Source organism: Chelmon rostratus, chromosome 4 (genome assembly GCF_017976325.1).
Source record: "Chelmon rostratus isolate fCheRos1 chromosome 4, fCheRos1.pri, whole genome shotgun sequence".
NCBI lineage: Eukaryota > Metazoa > Chordata > Actinopteri > Chaetodontiformes > Chaetodontidae > Chelmon > Chelmon rostratus.
This window is the reverse complement of record NC_055661.1, coordinates 23,844,133-23,868,107: the sequence shown is the minus strand read 5'-3', so window position 1 is coordinate 23,868,107 and position 23,975 is coordinate 23,844,133. Positions and strand designations below refer to the sequence as shown.

The 23,975-nt window shown below is 42.1% G+C and overlaps 3 protein-coding genes across 3 annotated transcripts; 1 reads left to right on the top strand and 2 right to left on the bottom strand.

Annotated features, from left to right (window-relative positions):
• Positions 1-1,883: 1,883 nt before the first annotated feature.
• LOC121604925 (flavin-containing monooxygenase 5-like) lies at positions 1,884-7,354 on the bottom strand. Its single transcript, XM_041934559.1, has 11 exons — positions 7,339-7,354; positions 5,226-5,364; positions 4,915-5,103; positions 4,655-4,820; positions 4,379-4,521; positions 4,102-4,301; positions 3,840-3,975; positions 3,529-3,748; positions 3,363-3,435; positions 2,541-2,793; positions 1,884-2,405 (listed from the first exon to the last, which is right to left on the bottom strand). The coding sequence occupies exons 2-11, from the start codon at positions 5,355-5,357 to the stop codon at positions 2,244-2,246; spliced, it is 1,674 nt and encodes a 557-aa protein (XP_041790493.1). The 5' UTR covers positions 5,358-5,364; positions 7,339-7,354; the 3' UTR covers positions 1,884-2,243.
• A 411-nt stretch (positions 7,355-7,765) lies between these two features.
• Positions 7,766-15,818, bottom strand: plpp6 (phospholipid phosphatase 6). The gene is made up of 2 exons (XM_041934669.1): positions 15,042-15,818; positions 7,766-11,958 (listed from the first exon to the last, which is right to left on the bottom strand). The coding sequence occupies exons 1-2, from the start codon at positions 15,532-15,534 to the stop codon at positions 11,591-11,593; spliced, it is 861 nt and encodes a 286-aa protein (XP_041790603.1). The 5' UTR covers positions 15,535-15,818; the 3' UTR covers positions 7,766-11,590.
• A 1,801-nt stretch (positions 15,819-17,619) lies between these two features.
• On the top strand, positions 17,620-23,496 carry prdx6 (peroxiredoxin 6). The gene is made up of 5 exons (XM_041934670.1): positions 17,620-17,808; positions 19,609-19,765; positions 21,519-21,662; positions 21,933-22,079; positions 23,158-23,496. Exons 1-5 carry the CDS (start codon positions 17,717-17,719, stop codon positions 23,281-23,283), a joined length of 666 nt encoding a protein of 221 aa, XP_041790604.1. The 5' UTR covers positions 17,620-17,716; the 3' UTR covers positions 23,284-23,496.
• The last annotated feature ends 479 nt before the right edge of the window (positions 23,497-23,975 follow it).

Here is a 23,975-nt window from a genome sequence, read left to right as displayed (position 1 = left end):
GCTGTTGATGTAAACACAGATGACCTCAGCAAACCCAGTAAAAATATGCCACCATGGCAAAATTATGTGGTATTAACTGAGCTCTTCAAGACTGTCACTGAGCGCAACTCGCCCACCTCATGTGTGGACACTGTGCCTACTATCTTATTTTTACTATTGTGATTAAATATGTTTTATTCTCCATCCTATTTTACATTATTAGTTAATGTTAATTCTTTGTCTTTTTTTATGTGAAGCACTTGATGCCTATAATTTCTTTGCTGTGAGAATTCTGAGCTTCAATTCTTGTATGAGACAAATATAGTTTATTATTATTACTATTATTATTATTAAGAATGACATGTGAAGCATTTGGACTGCAGTAAAGTCTAGATGCCTGTGCAGGTTTTCTGACTGCTCATACCCTCCCCAGTGAATGGATGTTGGGGAATAAATGCCAACCAGTGGCCAGAGGACTCATGTCACGACTCAGCTCCCCAGTTGATTCAGTCAGTTTATCATATCATATCATTAGCAGTTTTAGTGACATCATGATATCATTTAATAATTGTAATGCCTAATATATTTTTAACATAGTTTGGAAATAAAAAGTACAAATAATAAAAAGCCAGATCAGTAAAACAATAAAACCTTAGGACTATATAAAGCAATTCAAAATTCAGGCATGAATCAACTAAAACAAGATCAGCAGGAAGTGAAAAATTATGAGATTAAAAACTTTAATTTCTTTAATTTTTTAATTTAAAGATAAAAATGGGGTAAGTTTTCAATCGTTCTGCAGGTCAGTCCAGGTTGCAGGAGCACAATGAGAAAAAATGGATTTTCAAAGTGCAGCAAAAGCAGCCGCTACCTGCTATGTAATCTAGTCATGCGAGCATGATCGATAAGGGCTCACATTAAAAGACAGGAAAGAAGTAATGTAAGGGGTTAAAAAAACAGTAAGGATCTAATAGATAAATAAATCATACCTTACAGAGAGAGAGGGCCATTCGTCCTTGGCTTACAACTCACGATGATGAGTATTACAATCATCACCAGTAATAAATCTTAGTCCAAACAGCATAAACAGCATCAAAGGGCTCCATAGTTCCAGCTGAAGCATGCATGTATGAAATGTCACCAGCCCCGACCAGAGCCTCTCCAGCTGCATCCTATCCTGTAATCAAGACTCCTACAAAGTCTCAGCTCTGCCACATCGACCCTGCCAGAGCATAGTGCCTGCTCAGTCAGTCTGTGTTTCCATACAATACTGGTAATTAACGTGACAGCTTAGCCCAGGAGGATGCCATTAATGTTTACACCCTGCATTGTCATGAAATGCACGCTTCCTGCAGTGATAGGTTTAACTTTAGCTCTGAAATACATAAGCCACGTGTTATCTAGTTCCTATCTATCCAAGAGAAGGCAGACATCTCTGCAGCTGATATCTCCTGCACTCTGCAACTCACACTAAAACTATCTAGATGGATAAATAGCACTAAGTGATAGGGAAAAAAATTTGTTTTTGACTTTGGGCTGAACTGTCCCTTTAAAGGCCTTACACACGGGTGTTTTCAGCCTGTGGTAATGTGCTAACAGATAGAACAAAGGTGCAACTTGTACCACTCAAACAGATGCAACAAAATTAACTGCAGAGTAGGGGGCTGTCAATCAGACTGTACATGCCCACACACTCCTGAGAAGACGTAATCAGTGAAATAAGTTATAATACCAGTGTGGATGGGCCATCTGTGTGCAGGCCCTTTAACACAGGTTCCACATAATTATGTGCTCGTGCATCTTGATTCATTTCTATTGTTTATGTCATGAATGGTTACTTGCAGGCGTACTATTCCATTATATTGTAATAGTTTAAATAAAACTGGACACTCAGCTGAGGCGTCTAATATATCACTTTATTCACACAGGAAAAACACTTCACATTCAGGCTGACTTAAAAGTTAAATATGATGTAAATACGTCTGGTAAGTTTAATTGTGCTTGACCTTTAACAGTCCACTAAATATCGGATACGTTTCCTCTGACACATATTTTGTAGAAACATTTGCATATGAACATTTGAGTTTAAGCAGCAGATCCAGTAACACCTCTAACATTAATCAGAAGCTCAGACAGTGATAAGAATCATTCCCATAATCATAAACCAAACAGGAGTACACTGAAATAGATTTCTTAAGAGATCTAGTAACAGTAAATATGGTATTTGTTTTGAGTGTTTCAGAATTTCTCTTATTCACACAATTTCATTGATGGAGCCACATTGTTTGTAGACGGAGCTTGGACAGGAGGGTAGGGATGGTGGTTGGGTTGCGATCATGGACGTAGTAGACGGAGGCTGCTCCAGCAGTGATGATCAGGCTCAACTTGATCAGGCTGCCAGTGATGGAGGCCTCTTGCTCCTTCAGCTGGAAGAGACGGGAGGGAAAAGGTTATTTAATTCTGCTTTATGACGTATGCTTAATACATTCACTTCTTCCCTTTGAAGCATCCACAAAGCATAAGGCTCACAGAATATGGAAAAAACTTTGTTCATTTCAGACCTGTCTGGTTTTCAGGGGCTGGCACATGCGGTCAAACTGGGTGAAGATTGCTTTGCGGGCTCCCTCCCATTTCCCTGGTCCCACCAACCGGTACTGGTAAGCTGTGACAGGTCCCCACAGAATCCTCTTAAACAGTGGGTAGTCTGTAAAGAAGAGCCAGAGGAGACTTGGCCGCACCCCAATCTCTCTCGCTAAGTCGTCCATGTAGGGAACAAAGCTCACCTGCAGGGGGGTCAACTTTGACACGAAGAAGCTGTGGGAAGGATATACCATCAAAGAATGCAGGAATCCACCAAACGAGCGCTTAAATAGGCTTTGTTGATGTCACGTTAAAGATGCAAGAATCAATACTTTTATATTAGCAACATATCAAATGAATATGTTTAATGCGAAAGCATTTTAGTGGCTTTCAGGCTGTTGTTTTGGTTTGTGAGTTACAACTCCGCTCTTGTCAACTTTATTTCCAGCTGCAGCAGGCAGCTGTTTCATTAAAGAAGCTCTGATTAACTCACTGTACGCTACGTACCCATAAATGTAATGCAGTTAGGGACCAGCTGGTGGGCATAGTGGGGCTTGCAGCAGCTAACGAGTGAGCTATTTCCCTCAACGATTGACTAAACCACAGCTGGCATGTTTGCTAGCATGTTGCTCTTAACACGTTTACATGGTAAGAACGAGTCAGTGGCTTCCCCCAAGTGGCCAAAACATATAAATGCAGTTTTAAAAATGAATCATGAAATGTCATCTTCCATTCACACCATCGGGATATAAGTAAAAGTTACAACAACAAATAATCAGGGAAAGGAATATTGTTAGCTTTACGTTTTCTGGATATCACTGGTGTCCTTCTCAACAGCCTTTATCATGGCCTGGTTTGAGGGCAATTTTTTGTGTCCTGAAGAGCAACAGACAGAAAGCAGACGGAAGTAAATGGACTGATGTGATTGGAAAGTATCTGGACAAGTGGCAGGAGGACACGCAGCCTCACCTTTGAAGACACGAGTGACCCAGCGGGCCTGCATCTCAGCCTGGGGCATGATGGCTCCAAAGGCGTGGATGAAACCCACGATGGCCAGAGTGGGATGCTCCAGGTTGGGAGGAAAAACGTGCTTGTAGAGACCCACACGGTGCCCAGACTTGTACATAGCATTGCTCGGCAAGTACGGAAAATCATAGTTGTAGCCTGTGGCGAACACAATCGTATCCACCTGTAACGGAGAAGAGATATTAGTTAGAGATGATCTTAAATTGTGTCCATAATTAAATATTCTTGAAGGTATTCTTGGAAAGTCCTCTGACCTTCTCCAACATGCTGCCATCGTCAAACACCACGGTGGAGCCACGGATCTCCCTCAGATTCGGTTTGACAATGACGGACCCAGACAGAATCTTTAAAGGCAGATCGTCGTTGATCACAGGGATCTGACTGAGGAATCTGAAGAGGCAAGAGAAGGTAGAGCAGATGATGATAATAATAATGATAATTCTTCACTTCAGAAACAATACGAGAAGGTCTGACTTTATGCCGAGACACAATCTGTGAGGTCCTAACAGCACATACCTGTGTGTGGGTTTGAGGGCATACATGGTGTGGTCATACATGGCATTGAGTTTCTTCTCGGAAAGCCAGTTGAGAAAGTTGAGCGGCAAGAGCTGGAGCAAGATGGCGACAAACCGCGTGTTGTACTTCATGTCCACTGGAACGCCGTTGTCAGAAACCTGACGGATAACCCAGGCGCCACGGCGAGTGCTCAGATACACCTGCGGGACGAGAGCAAGAATGAATGCATGAATCTGTGTGTTATGTCAAAGGATCAGAGCAGTTAAGAACTCCCAACCTGCTCGGCCACTCTGCTGCTCTCCACAGCGATGTCACCTCCTGAGTTCCCGATGCCTATAACCACCACCCTCTTCCCGTACATGTCTTCGGGCCCCTTGTAGTCCCAGCTGTGGAAGTATTTCCCTTCGAATGTCTCAATTCCTGCAACACAGCAGAATGAGGTCTTCACAGTATGTCATGTTACTCTTGTGCCAAGGGCAAGAAATCGCTCAGCGTAGAATGTAAGAATGCAGAATGTAAGCGTGGGCAAGATGCATGCAAAACACGTCTTTACCTGGGAAGTCTTTGAGCGGCAGGTTAGGGTAGGTGTAGTGACCAGAGCAGCAGATTACGGCATCAAACACATGCTTCTCCTCTCGCCCCTCTCTGTTCTCAGTCACCACTTCCCATTTACCAGTGCGTGAGTAGTCTGGTTTCTGTTTGACACTCTTCACTGAGGTCTAAAATACATAAAAAACATAGATAGATATAGTTTTAAACCACAGCGATACATTGAATGAACCTTTCCTTTCTGCTCAGGTAACACTTTGTCACCTGGAAGCGAATGTGCTGCAGCAGTTTGAAGTGTTCTGCATACATCCTGAAGTATTTCAGGATTTTAGAGTGATGCATGTAGTTGGGAAAGTCAGCGGGGATGGGAAAGTCACTGTAGCACATCATCTCCTTGGAGACGTTGATGGTGAGCGAACGGTAAATACTGGCTCTGTTGGGCTCTGACACCTCCTGCAGACAAGACATTTGAAATTAAATTGGCAGCAACTTCGTCGTTCTCATCCAGTTTCACTTGAATAGCTTGGAGCATGAACACAATATGGTTGTTTTTTTTAGGAGTTGCAGCGACTTGCCTTGAACTTCCACAGCCCGCCCACGTCATCGCTGCTTTCAAAACAGGTTGGCACCATGCCCTCATCCAAACAAGCCTTCATGCTGGCCAGACCAGAGGGGCCTGCCCCTATCACTGCTACTCTTTGCACCATGATGGAGCTGCATGAACAAAAGGGAAAAAGCTAGTTTATTTTGCAACTCATTGCTGTCATCTGATTTAAATATATAAATCCAAATGTGTAACTGTCAGTCGAAGCCACTGTCATGAGACAGTTAGGTAATATGCTTTCCAGATCACGCTTTAATTGTTGTTTGTTGTTCAGTGTTCTTTTAGAAAAGTTCAGTTTTAAGATAGTATATTTTAATGCAGTTTGTAGTGCTCAGTGTAATTCACAACTATTACTTAGACCAGAAAACCTTTAATGTGTATCTTGTTGTGTACATTACAGACAAAAATAAATTCCCTATATAGATTACGGAGTAAATCAGCTTGACCAAATGAATTCAAATAAAATATAGATCAGTGAAATCATACGACAGAGCTACTTTAAATGGAACAATTTGTAGCACGCTTTTCAAATATTCATCTATTACTTGAATTACTTGGTTTCTTGGGTTTGGGTTTGTAGCTCACTGCTACAAATGTGGTGCGAATGCTAGCTAACATTAGCCTTATCAAGTGGCGGGTTTCAAGATCGCTCAGCCACAATTAATACTAACCACGATTTGGTTGTCATTCATTATTGAAATTATCATACTGGTTAATTTGGAAGTTAGCAAATATTACAAAACAAGACTTATGGTGCACAGTTCATGTTTTCGTCAAGATGATTCCACTGTTGATGGCAGGGGTCGGAAACGTGCACGCTCGTGCACGAAAGCTGGCGCCATGGACTCGACGTCCTGACTGGCAGCACAATTCAGCATGATGAAAAATGCTTTAATGTAATATAAAACTACCAGAAGCATAAATTAGAACAACTCAGACTCACAACCACCAACTACAACACACTCACGCACACAGGTCCAATTTTGCATGAGCCTTTTTTTGATGGCAACAGAATCATCCAGTCAAGGTTAAAGGCCTCCCCAGCCTACCCTAACACTGACCTGCTTAGGGTTGATGCCAAGATTGTTTGTTTACTTTGACTGGATGAACAAACCTGACTTTTAGTTACCATCCTCGAAAGCAAAATTGTCATATTACATAATATGGAATCAAGAGCATTGTTGAAATTAGACACTTTCTCCTCTTAATTTCTGATCTTGTGTGTTGCAAAATATATCAAATCCTAAATAAACGCTTCAGATGATCATGTTCAGAATACATTAAGCAATCTGTAGTAAAAAATTCAACCTTAAAGTTGCACTTTAACCATGTGTGCATGAATGAGATTATTTTGATTAAGGAGCTTTGCAGGTCCAGGAGGCAACTTTGCACAGACTCTTCATGAGGGGATGAGTCCAACACTATGCTGTGTGATGACCGATTTAAAGAGAAAATGTTTGTGGTCTGCTAAATAATACTGACAGGGACTGACATGAGTGACTGTAAGTCTCCTGTAATGGAAAACTTACAAATGGAGTAGGTGATTTGCAGGTTGGATTTTGTAGCTGTTGTAATGAGTAAACCAGATGTTTTATATTATTTAGAGCTACAGGTACTGGTACTGAACACTACGTTTACAGGTTTTGAGTGGAGTGCTCAAACTGCACTGTTGAAGGTTAAATGTTAACAGCATACATACAAGAAAAGTAATTTTAGACTGAATAAAATGTTTTTTTTTTAAATACTTTGCAGTTCATGTTAGAATTTATATTTTTCTGAAATACAACCAGCCTAGTCTTATTTATGTTTCTGAAAACACCATGGACAGGTCGCCAGCACATCATCAGTGCAAGAAAATCTATTGTAACTGTCCGTCAAGTGAGTAGGCTCTAGTAAGAATACGCATAAACTATAAATTTTAGTGCAAGTAGAAGCATTTCTCTTTGACCTGGGATGCACTTTATCATAATTGTTAATCAGTTATTAAATCTGAAACCTCACAATGATCTGAAAAAGGCAAATCGGTGCAATCTACACATCTGTTGTAAAATGAGCAGAACTTCAGGTGTGCCAGCTCTTCTTACCTTTTGTGTTGGTTTCCTGTGCCAGTCAAGTGGGCCAAGTATCACCTGAGCAAACTTTTATACTGAGGCGTGACTGAAGAGCTGCATTCTTTTCTTTTTTCCCTCCTCTCTTATCCTGCCCAAAAAGACGACTATCAAGTTAAATTGTGTTTACCAAAATCCAATGGGTTTGACTTTGACTAAAGTTCAATTTGTGTCCTCACAGTCAAATTAAGGGGATGAACTTTGGTGCTGATTTCAAGTAACAATGACTATACACTCTCTCAGACTGTCTGTCTATCATGCCATGAGACAGTTTTACATCTATTCTCAACTGTCCATGCCCAATCCTCACCAGAAAACTGATTGGTTGTACAAGTGCAAAACTGTGGCCCCTAATTAGTTGGGGAGCAGTTCGGGGAAACATGTGCAGGTAGGCTGTGTGGATCGGGTAGTGGCACCCATTTATTTAAAAATCATTACAATCAATCATTCAGGAATGACACCTCAGGGAATATTGAAGAGCACATTCAAATCCACTAAATATGACACACCGTACAGGCATATATATATATATATACATTAAGAATAACAATACACAATACAATTTATAGTATTTAGCAGGCAAAAACTCAGTGCAGTGAAATCTATTGAAGCTGGCTTCATGTTTGACAATGTGCAAGAGCAAGAGTGACATTTGCTGCCAATCTCTGAGCGCCGAACAAGCAAATGAAACGCATCTTTCTTCGCGGTGGTGCTTCCCAACCTGGAGGTAAACAGGTGACGTGTGGAATGTGCAAAATCTAATCTGCAATCACTGTGATAAATATCTTTGTCTTAGGCTCCCGCATGACCTCAATATCAACATGTAAAACAACACAAAAATCAATCATAAGAATCACTTGATCAGAGCGCCTTGGTAGCAGAATGGTTGCCAGCACATGTCACAACCTTTGCTGGTTTGGGTTCTAGGCGGCGACCGTTTCTGCATGTCATGTCCATCCCTCTTCACCTGTCACTGTCCAATAAAGGCCCAAGAAATAATCTTAAAAAAAACAAAAATATTTGGTCACAAAGTTCAGGGTCCAGCACGTGTTGATTGCAAAAAGAAGGTAAAGGAATAAAAAGGATGGAAGCCACCACCTCACTTGGTCGTCTTATCGCTCACACCGGGAAGATCATTGGGCAATTATTGCAGAGAGGGCACAGCATGTAAGAGGTCAATGGAGTCTACAGTGGGGCTCCAGCGCACAGTCTGCTCATACCAGATACCTGGACCTGCTGTGGACCGACTGGCACAAGCCACATAAAGTGACTCGACTGTGAGTGACTTTAAAAAGCATGATATTTGTAAAAACTACAAATACACAAAAGACTTAACATTCTTTCCGTCAAATAAAAAGACTCAACAATAGCTGACACATCATACATTTGCACAGAAATCATATGTCGACACATCTGATCATATTCCTAATCAATAAACAAATTAAAACAGACCGACAGACATAAAAATTAGGATACACTTGTAGATTAACAAGTGTTGTTTTTTGTGGCAGTGCCAAGTGTGTGTGTGTGTGTCATGTCCTAAACACCAGCACAACAGCAAAACTCACTCAGAGAGGAGAACTGTGTGCAATAACACATGCACAGCAATTCCTTTACTTTTCTTTAAATCTTGCAAAGTCCCAGCTCAACACAGCTTTTTGGAAAAATATTAGCAATTCATTTTTTGTGAAGTATTTAACAATAAAGATGGGACTTAAGGAGGGCAGCCATCCGTTACAACATTAAGACCACTGGCGCCATTCGAAGGTCAATATGAATGTTGGATCCCTGCCCACCATACAACCTCAATCATTAACCACACCGCTTCTGAGAAACAGTATATGCACCTAAATTAACCCCCGGACATATGCTGTACATACATACAAGCTCACGTCTCCATCTAAACATGAAGATTCAGAACCAGATCAGTGGCTCCCAGCTGTCGTTTCCTTCACAGATTATTGCCTTTGTGAATCTTCAACTGAGAATGCTAAAAAAATTAACACATGAAAACAAAAGATTTAAGTCATGAGAAGTCTATCCAACCATTATTTGACATATGTGATATCATGTTAGAGCTGTTAGAGAGTTTATGGCAAGGATTTTCTATATATTCACATGCATTTTCACAAAACTGTGCAGAGCTCACACTGAAATGTGCCAAAGGGTCTCAACATTGCTATAAGGCACCCTGTACTACTGTAAAAACTCTCGTCCTGCAGTTTCATAACGTGCCTTCAAACTCCAATCACTGATTCGTGAACCCCTGCAGCCCATCAGGCCATTATAACCCACGTCCTCGTTCAACCTCGATGTCAATATACAACTGAGTGCTGCCATGGCGCTGACGGGAAATGACGTATTTAGTTACACATTCTGGTACAATTCATTTTAACTGTCTACCAATGACTAACCTGGTGTCTCTGTGAGACTAGTAGTGCCTGTAAGTATGGCTGTAGCAAAAAAAAAAAAAAAGCCAGTGTCTGTAGGAACATTTTCACAGTGCAGAATTCTAGCCAGCTGTCATTTTATGAAGATTTCATGTGACAAACGACCAAGTTTTTTAATCGGGTGCATTCAAATTAGATGTCGTCAGACTAGAACAGCGCAATATAAAAACAGTCAGTTTACCATTCTGTCATTATTACATAAACTCCTCAGGCAGAGCCAGTGAGCAAGCATGAACTTGCGGCGTAACGGAATATACTGTGGGTATTTACACATGCGATGCTCCCCAGAGGTGCAGTTATACCTCAGTCACATCTTGCTTCATACTTTATAAAAGGTATGCGGATCCGTGGCAGCTCAAAAACCCGTCAAAAGTTGGAATAATGCGAGTTTTACGAAAGATCTTAAGTCGCGGCTAGTTTCAAATTTGCTCCCGTCATGCCATAAAGCGCTTAGTCTGTAGTAGAAAAGAGATGGATTCTACAAAATGTTGGGAAAATCAGACAAAACTAAACTGAACTCCACATACAGGAGGCGCTGTTCTCTGTCACAGTAACTCCGCCTTTTGCCCTTCATATCAAGTTATTTAACTTTTAACAGGAAGTGAAAAGGACTGAAAAGACAGATCGATGTATTGGAAATGTACAGTCTTCCATTTTCCTTCAGCAAAACAGCAAACCTACGACTCCTTTACCATCAACAGAGCCAAGCTGTGGTTTTGTGTAGTGCCATATTTATAGCGAAGCGAGGGTTCATTACTTTTATACTGTCAGATGTTGATGTAAAGCTAAAGCTCAGACTGGAGCCAGTTCAAAAGGCAGCTTTCCTTCAGTCTTCAGCCTCATTACAACAATTGAAACTGTGGATGCCTAGAGAAGAGGATTCCACACACTTCTTCCTCTGACTTCGAATAAACTGTGCTGTAAAATCACGACATTTCCTTCCTTAGACCTCCAAATCAGGTCAAAGCTGTTTTCCCTGCAGAAGCGGAAACATATTAATAATTAAAAGACGACGTTGGTGTTGAAACACCAAAGCGTGCATACACAGATCTGATTTTACAACTATACACTCCATGATAACAGCCTGTAAGTGACTGGTGTTTTTAATTATCATCTGATAACAACAAGGTCAATCGGTCTATCACAGTTAATTAGGAAACAGCAATCCGTGATATGTGTTGGTTGATGAGTAATGAGAATGACGGGGTCAAATAAAGCGGTGAAATTCATGTTTATGAGGGTGTGTGTGTGCAATGTCTCGTCCTGTCAGACGCAGTCATGTGAGGAGGAAATAAAAGTTGTTTTAGCTTAATTAAACTTAAAGCTTAGTTGAAAAGGGATAGCCGTATTCTTATTCCAAAGAAAGTGATTTGCATTAATTTTTTGATGTCTATAATATAAAATTATAGAATAAATCTAAGTCAAATCCTCAAGTGGGAAGACTGTGAAACTAACTCTCCTTTAGCAACAAAAATATACTTAACTTGCAGCGTCAAAAACAAATGTTGGACTTAAAAAGGGGTTTAATTGATTCATGGCAGTTATGGGCGTGAGTTTACTATGTATTACAGACAGGCTACTTTTTGCAAGCTTGAAACAAGCTGAAAGTGGGCTTTTGAACTTAACTGTCAGATAACAGCAGAACAAAACTGCATTTGAGGACTTCTTCTCTGGTCAAAAAACAGTTTCTCACACATCACTTTAAAAGTCGAAAGGTGCAGGCGCTCTAACAATCAAGATTTAAAGCGCCATGTCTCCTCCTCCCACAGTGCTTAATATTAAACTAACTGTCCCAGCAGCCCTTGCAGGGTTTGAGGTGAGAGCCACAGCATCTCCACTAGGTTATACTGGCAATAGCCCATCCAGAACCCAAACAACACATCAGTCACGTTGTGTCTGCCGAGCAGCACGCGGCTCAGCCCGACCAGGCCGGCCCACAGCAGGACGAGGACCCTCAGCGGGGCAGCCAGCACGAGGTGGGCCAGCAGGAACCGCCCACACATGGCGGCACGGGTGGCGTGGCCCGAGGGGAAGGAATAGCGGTCCACGGAAAAGGTGGCGAACATGTCCATACGGTTGTGCGCTGGCCGACGCCGACGCACCACTGCCTTAACAATGGTAACCAGGACCAGGTCCAACAGCAGGCCTGGAGGGGTTGAAAGGGGAGACAAAGGTGTGTTATACTGCATGAAGAAGCAGCGATGTAATCAGATTAACCCAAAAACCACTAACAAAAACAGATGACAGACACTTTAATTACATATTTAGAGACATAGCAGATATATACTGTAACAGCAACAACAGAGGTCATCTTTGTGTCCTGGATACAGATTTGCATCAAACTCTCTGTGAACAAAATGATATCACTGATTGGTTTAATATCCTTCATTGGGGTGATATGCACAAATCAGGACCAGCACCTATATTTTCTGTGGTATTGATTTGCATAATTGGCCTGCCTATACATTATCCTAACTAGAACAGGCCAGAGAGGGGAATACATCTGGTGGTTGTATCAACACTGACACGACGGTAGACACCAGTGCATGCTATTACTCATGTAATGCCCAGGGCCTGCTGTTTGTCACTTTGCCTCAGTCTGAAGTTATTCAGACTCAACAAACCTAACACTGATGATCCTGGCTAGAACTTTCTTGCTATTGTGAAACAGAGGTGTAATTAATAACACTGACAATGGCAACACTCCATTTAGGTGTTTCAGGGCTCTGATAACGATCTTTTTCGTAAGAAAAACACATCTGGAGGAAAACTGCAGTTTATATCTGCAGCTTATATTTAAAAACAGCGATTGCTGCACTTCATTTGGGACTAGTGGACTTTTTTAAGTTGCATCATTGCATTGAGCATATAAAAAATATTTTATTTTATGAACAGTTGCTTGCAGGGCCGCAGTGCTGGAAAATTAATGCAACACTCGGGTGGCACTGAGCCATCACTGCTGGGGGTTCAATCAAAGGATTTCAGCAAAATATGCAATACTACGGTTTACATTTTATTCATTATTGATGTCAACAGTCAAAGAGCTGCTCTTAACTACAGCGGGAAACTGGTTCAGAAATGTGAGTGCAGCATGCTGTTCCTTTTTAAGTTTCATTTGTCCAAGAAACAGTGACTTATGTCTTTCTTCATCCTTAACTGGTTAACATGCACAATCACACCATTAAATGTCCCTTAGAAACAGCCTTCTGCTGCTTATAACAGGTCTATATTCATGCAGATAGAGGCAGTCTATGCAGAGGACCAGAGGCTGTCACTTGCTGTCTGACATCAAACATTCAGGAGGGTGGACTAGTAAATATTAAATGACCACAGAGAGATGTTTGATGGCAAAATAAAGTTAAAAAAAAAACTTCGATAAAGTAAAAAACTTTATCCAGTGCAATTAACCTTCAAGGTACCCTTGGAGAAAACCCTTCGTACTGCAGCTGTACCTCCTGAAAACAGTGAGGTGAGATGCCCTTCAGGAAACCTCCTAATCTACGGGGGCATTTAAAACATTTAACTTCTTTTAAAACACAGACTTTGTTGCATCCATCTCGTAAGCTTTCAGAAAAAATGCAAGCCATGAGATCATACAATACACTCAGGATTCGACAACACAAAACTGCTTTGTCAGCATTTCTGTTCCTACATCAAATTTTTTGACATGTAAACTTACTGACCACGGCAAAACTGAAAATGTCAGAAAACAGTGAAATATGTTCAGAACAGTTTGCTCGAGCCCACGGCTGCATCTAAAAATGACTGTTTTATCCAAATGGCAATCCAACAATTGAGGATATTCAATTAAGAATGACTAACATGCAGAAAATCCTCACATTTAAGAAGCTGAAACCGGTGACTGTTGATGACAAATGATTTCTAGATTAATCAGTCAGTTCTAGGTATTACTGTCTCACACTGCAGTGTCAACAAACTACAAACGGATGCAGAAAGTGTTCTTCTCACCTTCTCTAACCTGAGAAACATGAACCTACTGCACAAACACAGACTTGCCTCTGCCTGCATCTTAAAACCAACCTGCCATCTGTCATTTATCCCAAAACAGAAAAGCATTCAATCACCCACACACGGGACAAAAAACAAACAAAAAAAACAAGTCAGATGCTCATATGAGGCAAAACCAAACGTGAAGCATACAAAGTAAACTGCAATTATGGGCTCGTGTTACCAGGAAAGACGACCACATGTGAGCATATCTGGGAACATGATGTGACCTATCTCAAATACTGTGAAACTGCCAAACACACAGAGGAGCCAAACGAACCCTTCTCCACTAACATTAAGCAATTCTTAATGTACAAACTGGATCAACTCGCTCTACTACTATGTGTTTCAACAAGGAAAGTTAAAAGCCTGTCGGCAAGCAGAATTAGTTAGAACTGAACTGCCGCAGTGCAAATAAAAGCTGCATCAACGTTAATAGAATCAATCTAAAGCCTAACAAAGTGCCTTTGCAATGCCTCTAACTGCAGACCAGTGTGAGCTCCAATGCAAGCCATCAAAGTGAAAACCTGACTCCCAACTCTTCCTCAGGCCACCGTGGTTTACTCAGGGTGGGACCGTCCTCATGAAGACGAGATCGAGGAACACTTTCGTTGATGGCCCGCCGCAGCTCACTGGTCTACACCTCACTTTTCTCATGAAACCGACCTCCCACCTAAACCATCATCTTCCACTGAGTGTCAGTCAGACAGACTTTGGGATTATTTTGAGAGGCTACAGCAGCCGACTGTCTGATGGCGCTGAGGAGCTGCAGCACAAGACATCAGATCATCACACGATGGTGCACCTGCAGGCAACATTTCACAAAATCAGAAGCATCCCCTCATTTACATCCTACAAGGCAACATACAGGTTATAACTAGAACCGAGGAGGGAGGACTGGGATGGATTGAGGCCAGAATGAACCAACAGATGGCTTCTACAGGTGAGAATCTGCCAGCATTGATGGAGGAGAGGTAAAATGGGTCAGAAGCATGACAACATGAATGGCGACGGGAGATGGGGCCACCTGTGAGATCTGACAGAAGAGCTGCGCATGGCAGATGAGAAGAGGGGAGGACCAGGGGGGGGGACTGTGACACAAATACCGCACCTCAGCCAGGCGCAGTGGTACCTGGAAACATGTCTGCATTTGCATAAGCACAGATTTCTGTGTGTGAAGGAGTGACGACACATGGAGGAAGACGAGGGGGAGCGTTTTACCCATGAGAAGGTTGAGCATGACTTCTTGTCCTGCAGCACTGTCGCTCTTATACAGACAGTAAGCGGTGCCAGCCAGCCAAGGGATGCCATGTCCCGATATCTCTATCAGCTTCATCAGCGGGCGCACACTGCCCCAGCTGGAGTCCTCGCAGGCGCACACCCCCAGCCGCTTGGACAGCCACAGGTCGATGGCGAGCAGGGAGCTGAGCGCTACGCGGATGAGGGAGGGGTTAAGCCGTATGCCGTCTTCTTCTGACAGCCCCTGCCCGCTCGCCGAGCCCGTGGAGGAGCTGGAGCCCCGGCGCCGAGTGGGGCTCTCCGAGGCTCGGAGGCGGGCGGTGGTCGGGTCGGAGCCCTGCCGCTGGAGGAGGTGCGGCGGGGAGGAGCGGTTCAGCGGCTTCGTCAACGACATGAAGTCGTAGCGGCCGTTGGAGCTACCTAGCACCGGGCTTCCTCCGCTGCGACCGGGGTTTTTAGCTTTAGGGGAAGGCATGTTGTCTGTCAACCGACGCGGACAGTCAGGCGGGATGTAGTCGTACCGCAGGGGTAGATTTTCTGCAGTGCTGCGCGGTTTGTCGCTCCTTTAGCTCATCTGTTGGACGTTTCACAATTCTTATCACGTCTAGCGTCGCTGAGCTCAATCGCCATTTTTGTTGTTCTATTCGCAAAGCACCCTGGGAAGGTGTGTTTTTGCAGAAAAGTACAGGTGGCTGGTTTCTTCTGACTGCGCGCATGAGGACAAGGCAATACCACATCGCACTGCGTTGGCATTAAACATACAGATAAGATAAAATAAAGCAGTTTTGTCAGTGATTTTTTTATGGTTCATGACTAAAGGACACATTTAGTACCTGGGTGGAGAGCGTCTCTTTGGTTGATGTTGTAATAACTCTCATCTCAGAAATGTTTTAAACGATAATGGTGGAGTTACTTCATGCCTTTACTGTCAGCAAACCAACACCCATCTCTCTGACTTTTTACTAAGCCCCAATCCTTCTTCCTGAAGACATAAAACATCAAAAAGTGTATTATTGAGTATTTACTGGACTGGGATGATGTATGTGGGACTGAGTATTTCACCCAGTACAGTACAGTGTGGCTCATTGATTGTAGCTCTGTGGCACAGAGGAATAACATATATCAGGCTTTGGATAAAAAAAAAAAAATACTTGTGTAATTACTTAACTGTTGGTTTTCATCTTTACATTTGCTTTTCCTTTAACTTCTGTTCAGAATCAATGTCTGTTAGTTTCCCCTCACATTAAAATAAATGTTTAGATCGAATTTAGATTTTTTTTTCTATCCCTAAGAAATGAGAGAAATTCAAAGCAGACTTTGGACTTTTGAACTCTGGGATAGTTGTAATGTTCTTGGGCAAACATCTCTTCTGAAAAGTCAGATCTCTTCAGTTTCTACATTTCATTCCTTTTAAAATATGACTTTTGTTGCACCCATCTCGTCAGCTTTCATGAAAAGCAACCCAGGTCAATCATGCAATACGCTCAGGATGTGACAATACAAACAACAAACTGCTTCGTCAACATTTCAGTTCCTACATCACATGTAAACTTGCACAATACTGAGTGCAGTACTACAGTGAAATATGCTCAGAACAGTTTGCTCGAGCCCACGGCTGCATCTTAAAACTGACTGTCATCCAAACAGCAATCCAGCAACTGAAGAAAAGCCGAAAAGCCTCACATTTGAGAAGCTGAAACCAGCGACTGTTGATGATAAATGACTACTAGATCAATCAGTCAGTTCTAGGTATTACTGCCTCACATTGCAGTGTCAACAAACTACAAACAGATGCAGAAAGTGTTCTTCTCAGCTTCTCTAACCTGGGAAACATGCACCTACTGCACAAAAACAGACTTGCCTCTGCCTGCTTCATAAAACCAACCTGCCGTCTGGAATTTATCCCACAAAAAAAGAAAAGCATTCAATCACCCACACACAGGACAAAAACCAAAAAAACAAGTCAGATGCAATATGAGGCAAAACCAAACATGAAGCACACACAGCAAAATGCAATTAAGGGCTTGTGTTACTGGGCAGGACAACCACACCTACCTGCTTCTTAAAACAGACGTGCCATCTGTCCCTTCAATTTAGAAAAGGTAAGTTAAGACAAACTTTATTAACCCCACACCGGGGGAAATTAAACTGTTACAGATAGCAAAGAATAAAAGAGAGACAGAAAAAGATTAAAAAAGGGACAATAACAACAGGATGCAGAGTAAAAATACTCTATATGTACATTACATATAAGAATATAATAAAAATGTTGCCACATTGAATTGTAATATCCATTGCATTGTCCCACAACAGCAGAAAAAACATTTAATCAGCCATGTGTTTTTATCTTCTTTTATGTTCAACTTGAATATGACTCTGCCTTTAAAATCAAAAAAGCTTTGAATATGTTGTGGATTATTTATCGTCTGTGTGAATCTGTGTTTATACATCTCTCCTTTCTGTAACGTGTTTGTGTTCGTTTAATAAAGTTTTAAAGAAGAAGTAGAAAAAAAAAGCACTCGCATTTGTGTGACTGCAGTTAACTCCGCCTCTATCCGGGTCTGTTCGTGTAGTCCTGATCGCTGCAGGTCGAGCAGGCGAACCCATCGGCCCCCTCTTCCGTTCTCTCGTGCCGGAGCTGCAGAGAAGAGACCATCATGCCTGGACTTCTGCTGGGAGACGAGTTCCCCAACTTCGAGGCCGACACCACCATCGGCAGGATCAAGTTCCACGACTTCCTGGGCAACTCGTAAGTTGCGCAGGCATCCCATCATAACCCCGCTTGTGTTATTCAGAGCTTTGGCAGATGCGCTTGTAACGGTGCATAGTTTGATCGAGCCGCGCCTGTCTGCGGGCCTGTTCAGTTTTGTGCTGATGAACAGCAAAGGCTCATGATTTTTTTTTTTAATTCATGCGACACCTGCTGGATGGCACAGCCAGGTTACACAAGCGTGACTAGGTTGGATCAGACAATATTAATGTACCACAAATGTGATATAAAGCGCAGCTGTTCTGTCTTTCAGCCTCTCTGGTCATTCCATCAGTGAAGTGTGCACACAGTGTGGACCTTTTCTGCCTTTTGATTGTCTTTGTGAACAATGTTATCTGCTCCTGCCATCCAGTCTCATGTCCAGCCCTGTCAGGTTTGGCTGGCTTGTGCATAGAGAGAAAGTAATGTTATCACTGCTGCATCTATTACATAAACCGCACACATGCAGCCAGGGTTGAACATAGAGTGTGTTATTCTTATTTAATTTAACATCTACTTGTTTCAGAGAGCAACTTCTATCCAAACAGTCACATCCTGCTGAAACTGTGCTCATCAACATAAGTAACCCTCCAGTCACAGCAGCTGCACAGTGACTTCATTCTTACTTTTCTAAGTGGGAATAGGCCGGGAGAGGCCGTCAACTGTTGCGGCTGTGGCGTCGTTTGAAGGCCCCCTTTGTTTTTTAAGCAATTGGTCGACTGAGCTTGTTTTTTTTGTGTGTGTGCCTGTTGTTGCCAAGTGGAAAAGTTGTGCAACCTTGCAATCCCAGCAAAGCAAAAAAAAAAAAGTGTTCAATTCAAATGCATTCAATGCATGTTTGGTGAGGAATCATCTGCCTTAGAATAGCCCATTTTTGAACTAAGTTGTGCAATGCAAATTCACAGATGAAGGTTTTGCAGCCAAAAATCGAACGATTAATATTTAACTTCCTGTCTGTGTTTAAATGAGCACCAGCCTCTGATGACGTGCCTTTTAGAAACTGCGTCAGTGACAATGGGTTTGTTCTGCTGTTACGAATTGAGCTAATCTGAGCGTCTGGTCAGTCCGTAATCAGCCGATCACAATGCCTGTGAGGAGCAAAGCTTCCTTCCCTCGGCCTCATGTGATAGCTCGCTGTTACGCGCTGAAGAATAAATCCACACAAATCACGGGGGGTAGAAAACTCATGTGATCCGAGATCGACACTTTCAGTTGTCACACACACACACCCTAACCCTCGCCCTGTGATGTTCTCACAGGAAAACTCTTGTTTTTCTTACCCTTCGCCCCCTCCATGTGAAACACATTATAAATATCCAGCACAGCACAGCTGGCTAATGTCTTGAGCTTGAGTCAAATCTGCAGACACCTGTTGCTTCAATCTTTGGTTGGAATTTCCTCTACTGGGACTTGATGTTCTCCGGCTTCCCCTTTTCACATCAGCATTTCTTCCTCCTCTGCCTCAGCTCCACTGCTTGTGCTCTTACTTGCAGTTAGGCTTCTTGGCCTCTTCTTCATCTATGGGACACATTTGTGCATAAAGGCATGTATGCAGGAAACACATGAAACAGAATAAATGTACAAACCTTAGATTAGCTATTCAGTGTGCATTACATGCTTTGGTGCAGGTTCGACCTTTAGTTCTTCATTCAGCACAGGTAGCCCTTGAGCTGTGCAACATGGCAAGTCCATAAACTGTAAGCTCTATGCAAGGTCAGTCTTTAAATAGGAACACATGAGTGCAGAGTTCTGATGTGTAGAACAAAGACCTCGTTGCTTTATGTGTGTTTTGCTCTATAGATGGGGCATCCTGTTCTCCCACCCGAGGGACTTCACCCCCGTCTGCACCACTGAGCTCGCCTGCGCCGCTAGGATCAGCGACAAGTTTAAGAAACGAGGTGTGAAGATGATTGCCTTGTCTATTGACAGCGTCGAGGATCACAGCAACTGGAGCAAGGTTGGGGATGCACACACATGTTCACTGCATAACACGGAATAATATATTTCTGTTGCATAACATGGGCGTTTTAAAACTTTCAGTGGCTTCCTAGCTGGAGACACTGGCAGCACAGTCATCAGTCACTGTGATCGCATGCCGATCAGCTTCCAGCTTCACTGTTTTAATCTCTTGTGCACATTGTCCTCGCTTTGCTGTCCTGTAATCAGAGTTCAGTCCTCCCAGTCTGACCAAAACCAATCCAGAAACACAGGAGATGACAGTTTGCATAACTCTCTGCACCCTGGACACGTGAAAAATGTGGCTTGCATAACTGATGAACTTGAAGTATCTCAGCTGTGTTTGAATTTTTCCTCAAAACTAAAAAGCGTCCTTCAGATCTAGTGTGTGCATTAAATATTAACCATTTTACCTGTCCGTCCATATTAATTTTATTCATATTTATTTATTTAATTAGAATTAAATTGAATTTATATATAATAAATGTATTTAATTTGAATTTATGCTTTTATTCTATTAAATCTAATCTATACTAATCGAAAATTTAAGGCAATTAATTTTAATCCAATGGAACTTCTTATTTAAATTAAATCACATGTAATTAAATAATTTGTATTTTAATTTAATAGAATACTTGATATGCTTTACCTTTTAATATAGTCAGTTTTTTATTTAATCCAGTGAATTTTCACTGTGAATCCCTGTAATGAAACTTTATCATGAAACTTTAAACTTTATCTGTCAGTCAAGATAAATAAAACTCACTCCTCCTCGCCTCTAACTCTGAATAGCATTTGCAATTCTGCGTGTGCCTCCGTGGTATCTTGGTGGAAACTCACGAGTCAGACATTCATGGGTTAAACCCTCAACACAGACGTGGATTCGCTGTGATTGGCTTTTAACTGGGTTACCACATTACAACAACGCCTCCTCAGAAAGGCCTGCGATTGGTCCAAATGGGAATGTTCGCTGGCCAAGTGTCAGTTAGATGAACTGTGTGGTTTCATGGTAACTCCACCTGACTCCCTGCCAAAAAAGCTGAAAACTGCATGCTGCTTTTTTTTTTTTCTGTCCTCACAGGTTATCTGGGAGGAAACAATATTGACATTCAGAGTTCAGTTCATTGAGTTCATGTAGTAACATGCTGTAACATGTTAAATCACTGTTGATGTCTCAGACAAGAGTTAAAGATTAAAAGCCTCTGGTCACTCATCAAACCTGTGGGATGCTGTGTAAAACATAAATAAAACAGAATGTGATAATTTATAATCCTTTTTGGCACATACTCCATAAAAAAACAGCACAAAGTCAATATATTTAATGTTTGAGCTCATCAGCGTCATTGAAGTTTGATGCAGCAACACGTTTCAAACAAGTTGGGACAGCAGCAGCAAAAGGCTGGGAAAGATGTGGAACGCTCCAGAAACACCTGTTTGGAACATTCCACAGGTAAACAGGTTGATTGGTAACAGGTGATAGTATCATGATTAGGTATGAAAGGAGCATCCTGGAAAGGCTCAGTCGCTCACAAGTGAGGATAGAATGAGGTTCACCACTTTGTGGACACATGATTGGATAACGGAGATTAATACAGGGGCTCTGGAACACTTCATAAACCTGATGGCGGTAAACAGTTTGTTTGCAAATGATTACATTCGGTTTTTATGTACGTTTTACACATCGCCCCAACTTTTTTTGGACTTGTGGTCGTGGTGCATGAACAAAGCTGATTGGGTCCCTTCCCTCTGTGCAGGATGTGATGGCATTCAACAGTGAGGCTGAAAGCGCTCTGCCCTTCCCCATCATCGCTGATGACAAAAGAGAGCTGTCCGTCCAGCTGGGCATGCTGGACCCCGATGAGAGAGACAAGGATGGATTGCCCCTCACCGCCCGCTGTGTAAGAAACCTGTCCCCCATTGATCATGGTCCAAAATCAACGGATGCCATATGCCAACAAAATTTGTCTTTGGTAGAAAAATCTGTCGACTTTCTATTTGATTCATTTAATTTTGTTGCTGTTGACTACCACATCATTTGGCCGGGAGCCAATCAAATTAGAGCAACATTATGGGTTTGTGTTTCTGGATGTATTTAGAGTAAAAAAAAAAAAAGAAAGAAGCATATTCTGGGCGTCGTGTTGATCCGGTGTCATCTTAACCCACTTCAGGTCTTTGTGATTGGCCCCGACAAGAAGCTGAAGCTGTCCATCCTCTACCCTGCCACCACGGGGAGGAACTTTGATGAGCTGCTGCGAGTTATCGACTCCCTGCAGCTCACTGCACAGAAGAAGGTCGCCACACCTGTGGACTGGAAGGTAATCATTGTGTAGTCACTCTGAAGTATGAATGCAACGACAGATGATGTTATGATGGTTACATTTACTGTGCACTCACACACACAGCACGACATTTGAGCCTTCAGTGCAGTTTAGCCACTGAAGATAGAAAATACATGCTGTGACACCAAGATAATGTTATTATAACAGATAAATGAAATAATACTTTCAACATCTGATCAATACGACTCATTAACATTAATCTAGTGAAGGCAGCAGTAATGACATTTATTCCTACTGAAACAGTTTTACTTCCATGAATATGCTCACAGCTTCTGACTAAACCTTCTTCTTCATCATCTTCTTCTTTATCATCTTCTTCATCATCATGTTTTTCTTTGTCGTCTTTTTCATCATCTTCTGCTTAGTCTTCTTCATCTTCTTTTTTATATTCTTCCTCTTGAAGCTGCAGCCTTATAGCTTAGCTTAGCTTAGCATTGCTGAAAGCGGGGGGGAAGGTTGACAAAATCCCCCTGTGAGCACCTGTAAAACACTCATTAACATATTCTATTTAGTTTCCTCTCATCTAACTCTTTAACTGAAAAATCTAACGTCCTTTCTGTTTTCATCTCCTCCTCGCTGCCGATTTTTCCCTTTTAGATAAAGTGAAAATGATTGAAAACAAAGTCAGTCAAAATACGGACCTCACAGTCGGTGCAAACTTTCAACAGTTCAGGACTCTCACTTCTCTCCACAAAAACAGGCAGCACTCTAAAAACGAGCTATGTAGAAAACAGTCGTGCTGCAAGAGGAACTGAAGAACACATGAGAATACAGGTGAAATTCCAGTTAAATAAAATGTAGAAGAAAAGTTGTTTAGCCGACACTTTTTTTTTCAAAATAACTTGCAACAGGTGCGTGGAACCTTGATAGGAACAACAGCTGGATGTCAGACAACAATCGGAAGTGTGTTCCTTCCAAACAAACAATTTAATTGTAATGTGACCTCATTTGCAACACTGAAGAAAAGCATCAGAGTGAGGGCTTCCGCTCAGACTGTTCTGGAAACTAGACCCTGCGTCTAAAGCGCATTTGTCCGTTCTTGTGTCTCTTTCAGCCTGGTGACAAAGTCATGGTCATTCCTTCGCTCTCTGACGCCGAGGCTGCCGCTCTCTTCCCCAACGGCGTGACCACTAAAGAGTTGCCTTCTGGGAAGAAATACCTGCGCTACACCCAGCCCTGAGGAGACACTAAAGACAACATCCTGCTCACCTTTCCTGCTCTATCACCTGGAAATCACACATAAAGCTGACCAACAGCATAGATGCACTTATCTGGTTGGGGGACTGGTTATTATTTCAGTCCTCCAATGTGTCCAGCGGTAAATCAGGAGTGTTTATTGTGCCGTTGTACAGTGCCTTGTTTACTTCCCTTCAATAAACACACTTTTCACACATGTCTGCTGAATTGTTGAGTCTTTTCACACAGTTTGGGAGGAAGTTTTTATCAACTTCCTCTGCAATGCCCTCATGTGCCACTAGGTGTCCTTCTACAACCTGAAATAAAAATATTACCAGGCGCTTTTGCTGCAATACTCTCTTTATATCAACAAGTGGCAGTATATGCACTATGCTGCACCAATGTGGTCTTAACAATAGCAGCGGTAGGGAGTGGTACCACATGGACTGAAATGACTGGTTTATTTACATTTCCATTCATTCAAAAGAGGACATGAAGTGCTTGCCTGCGTTCAGCTATGTTCTTCAGGCACATTTTCAAGTACACGGAGACACTTGCAAAACTTTTACTCTGCATTTTTAATCATTTTGCCAACTCAGCATTACAGGCTAATGCCCGAGCTGTCTAAATGTCTTAATGTACCATTGATTAGTCTTTTAAATTGATAGCTCTGTTTGTTCTGTGCTTCAAAGCCTT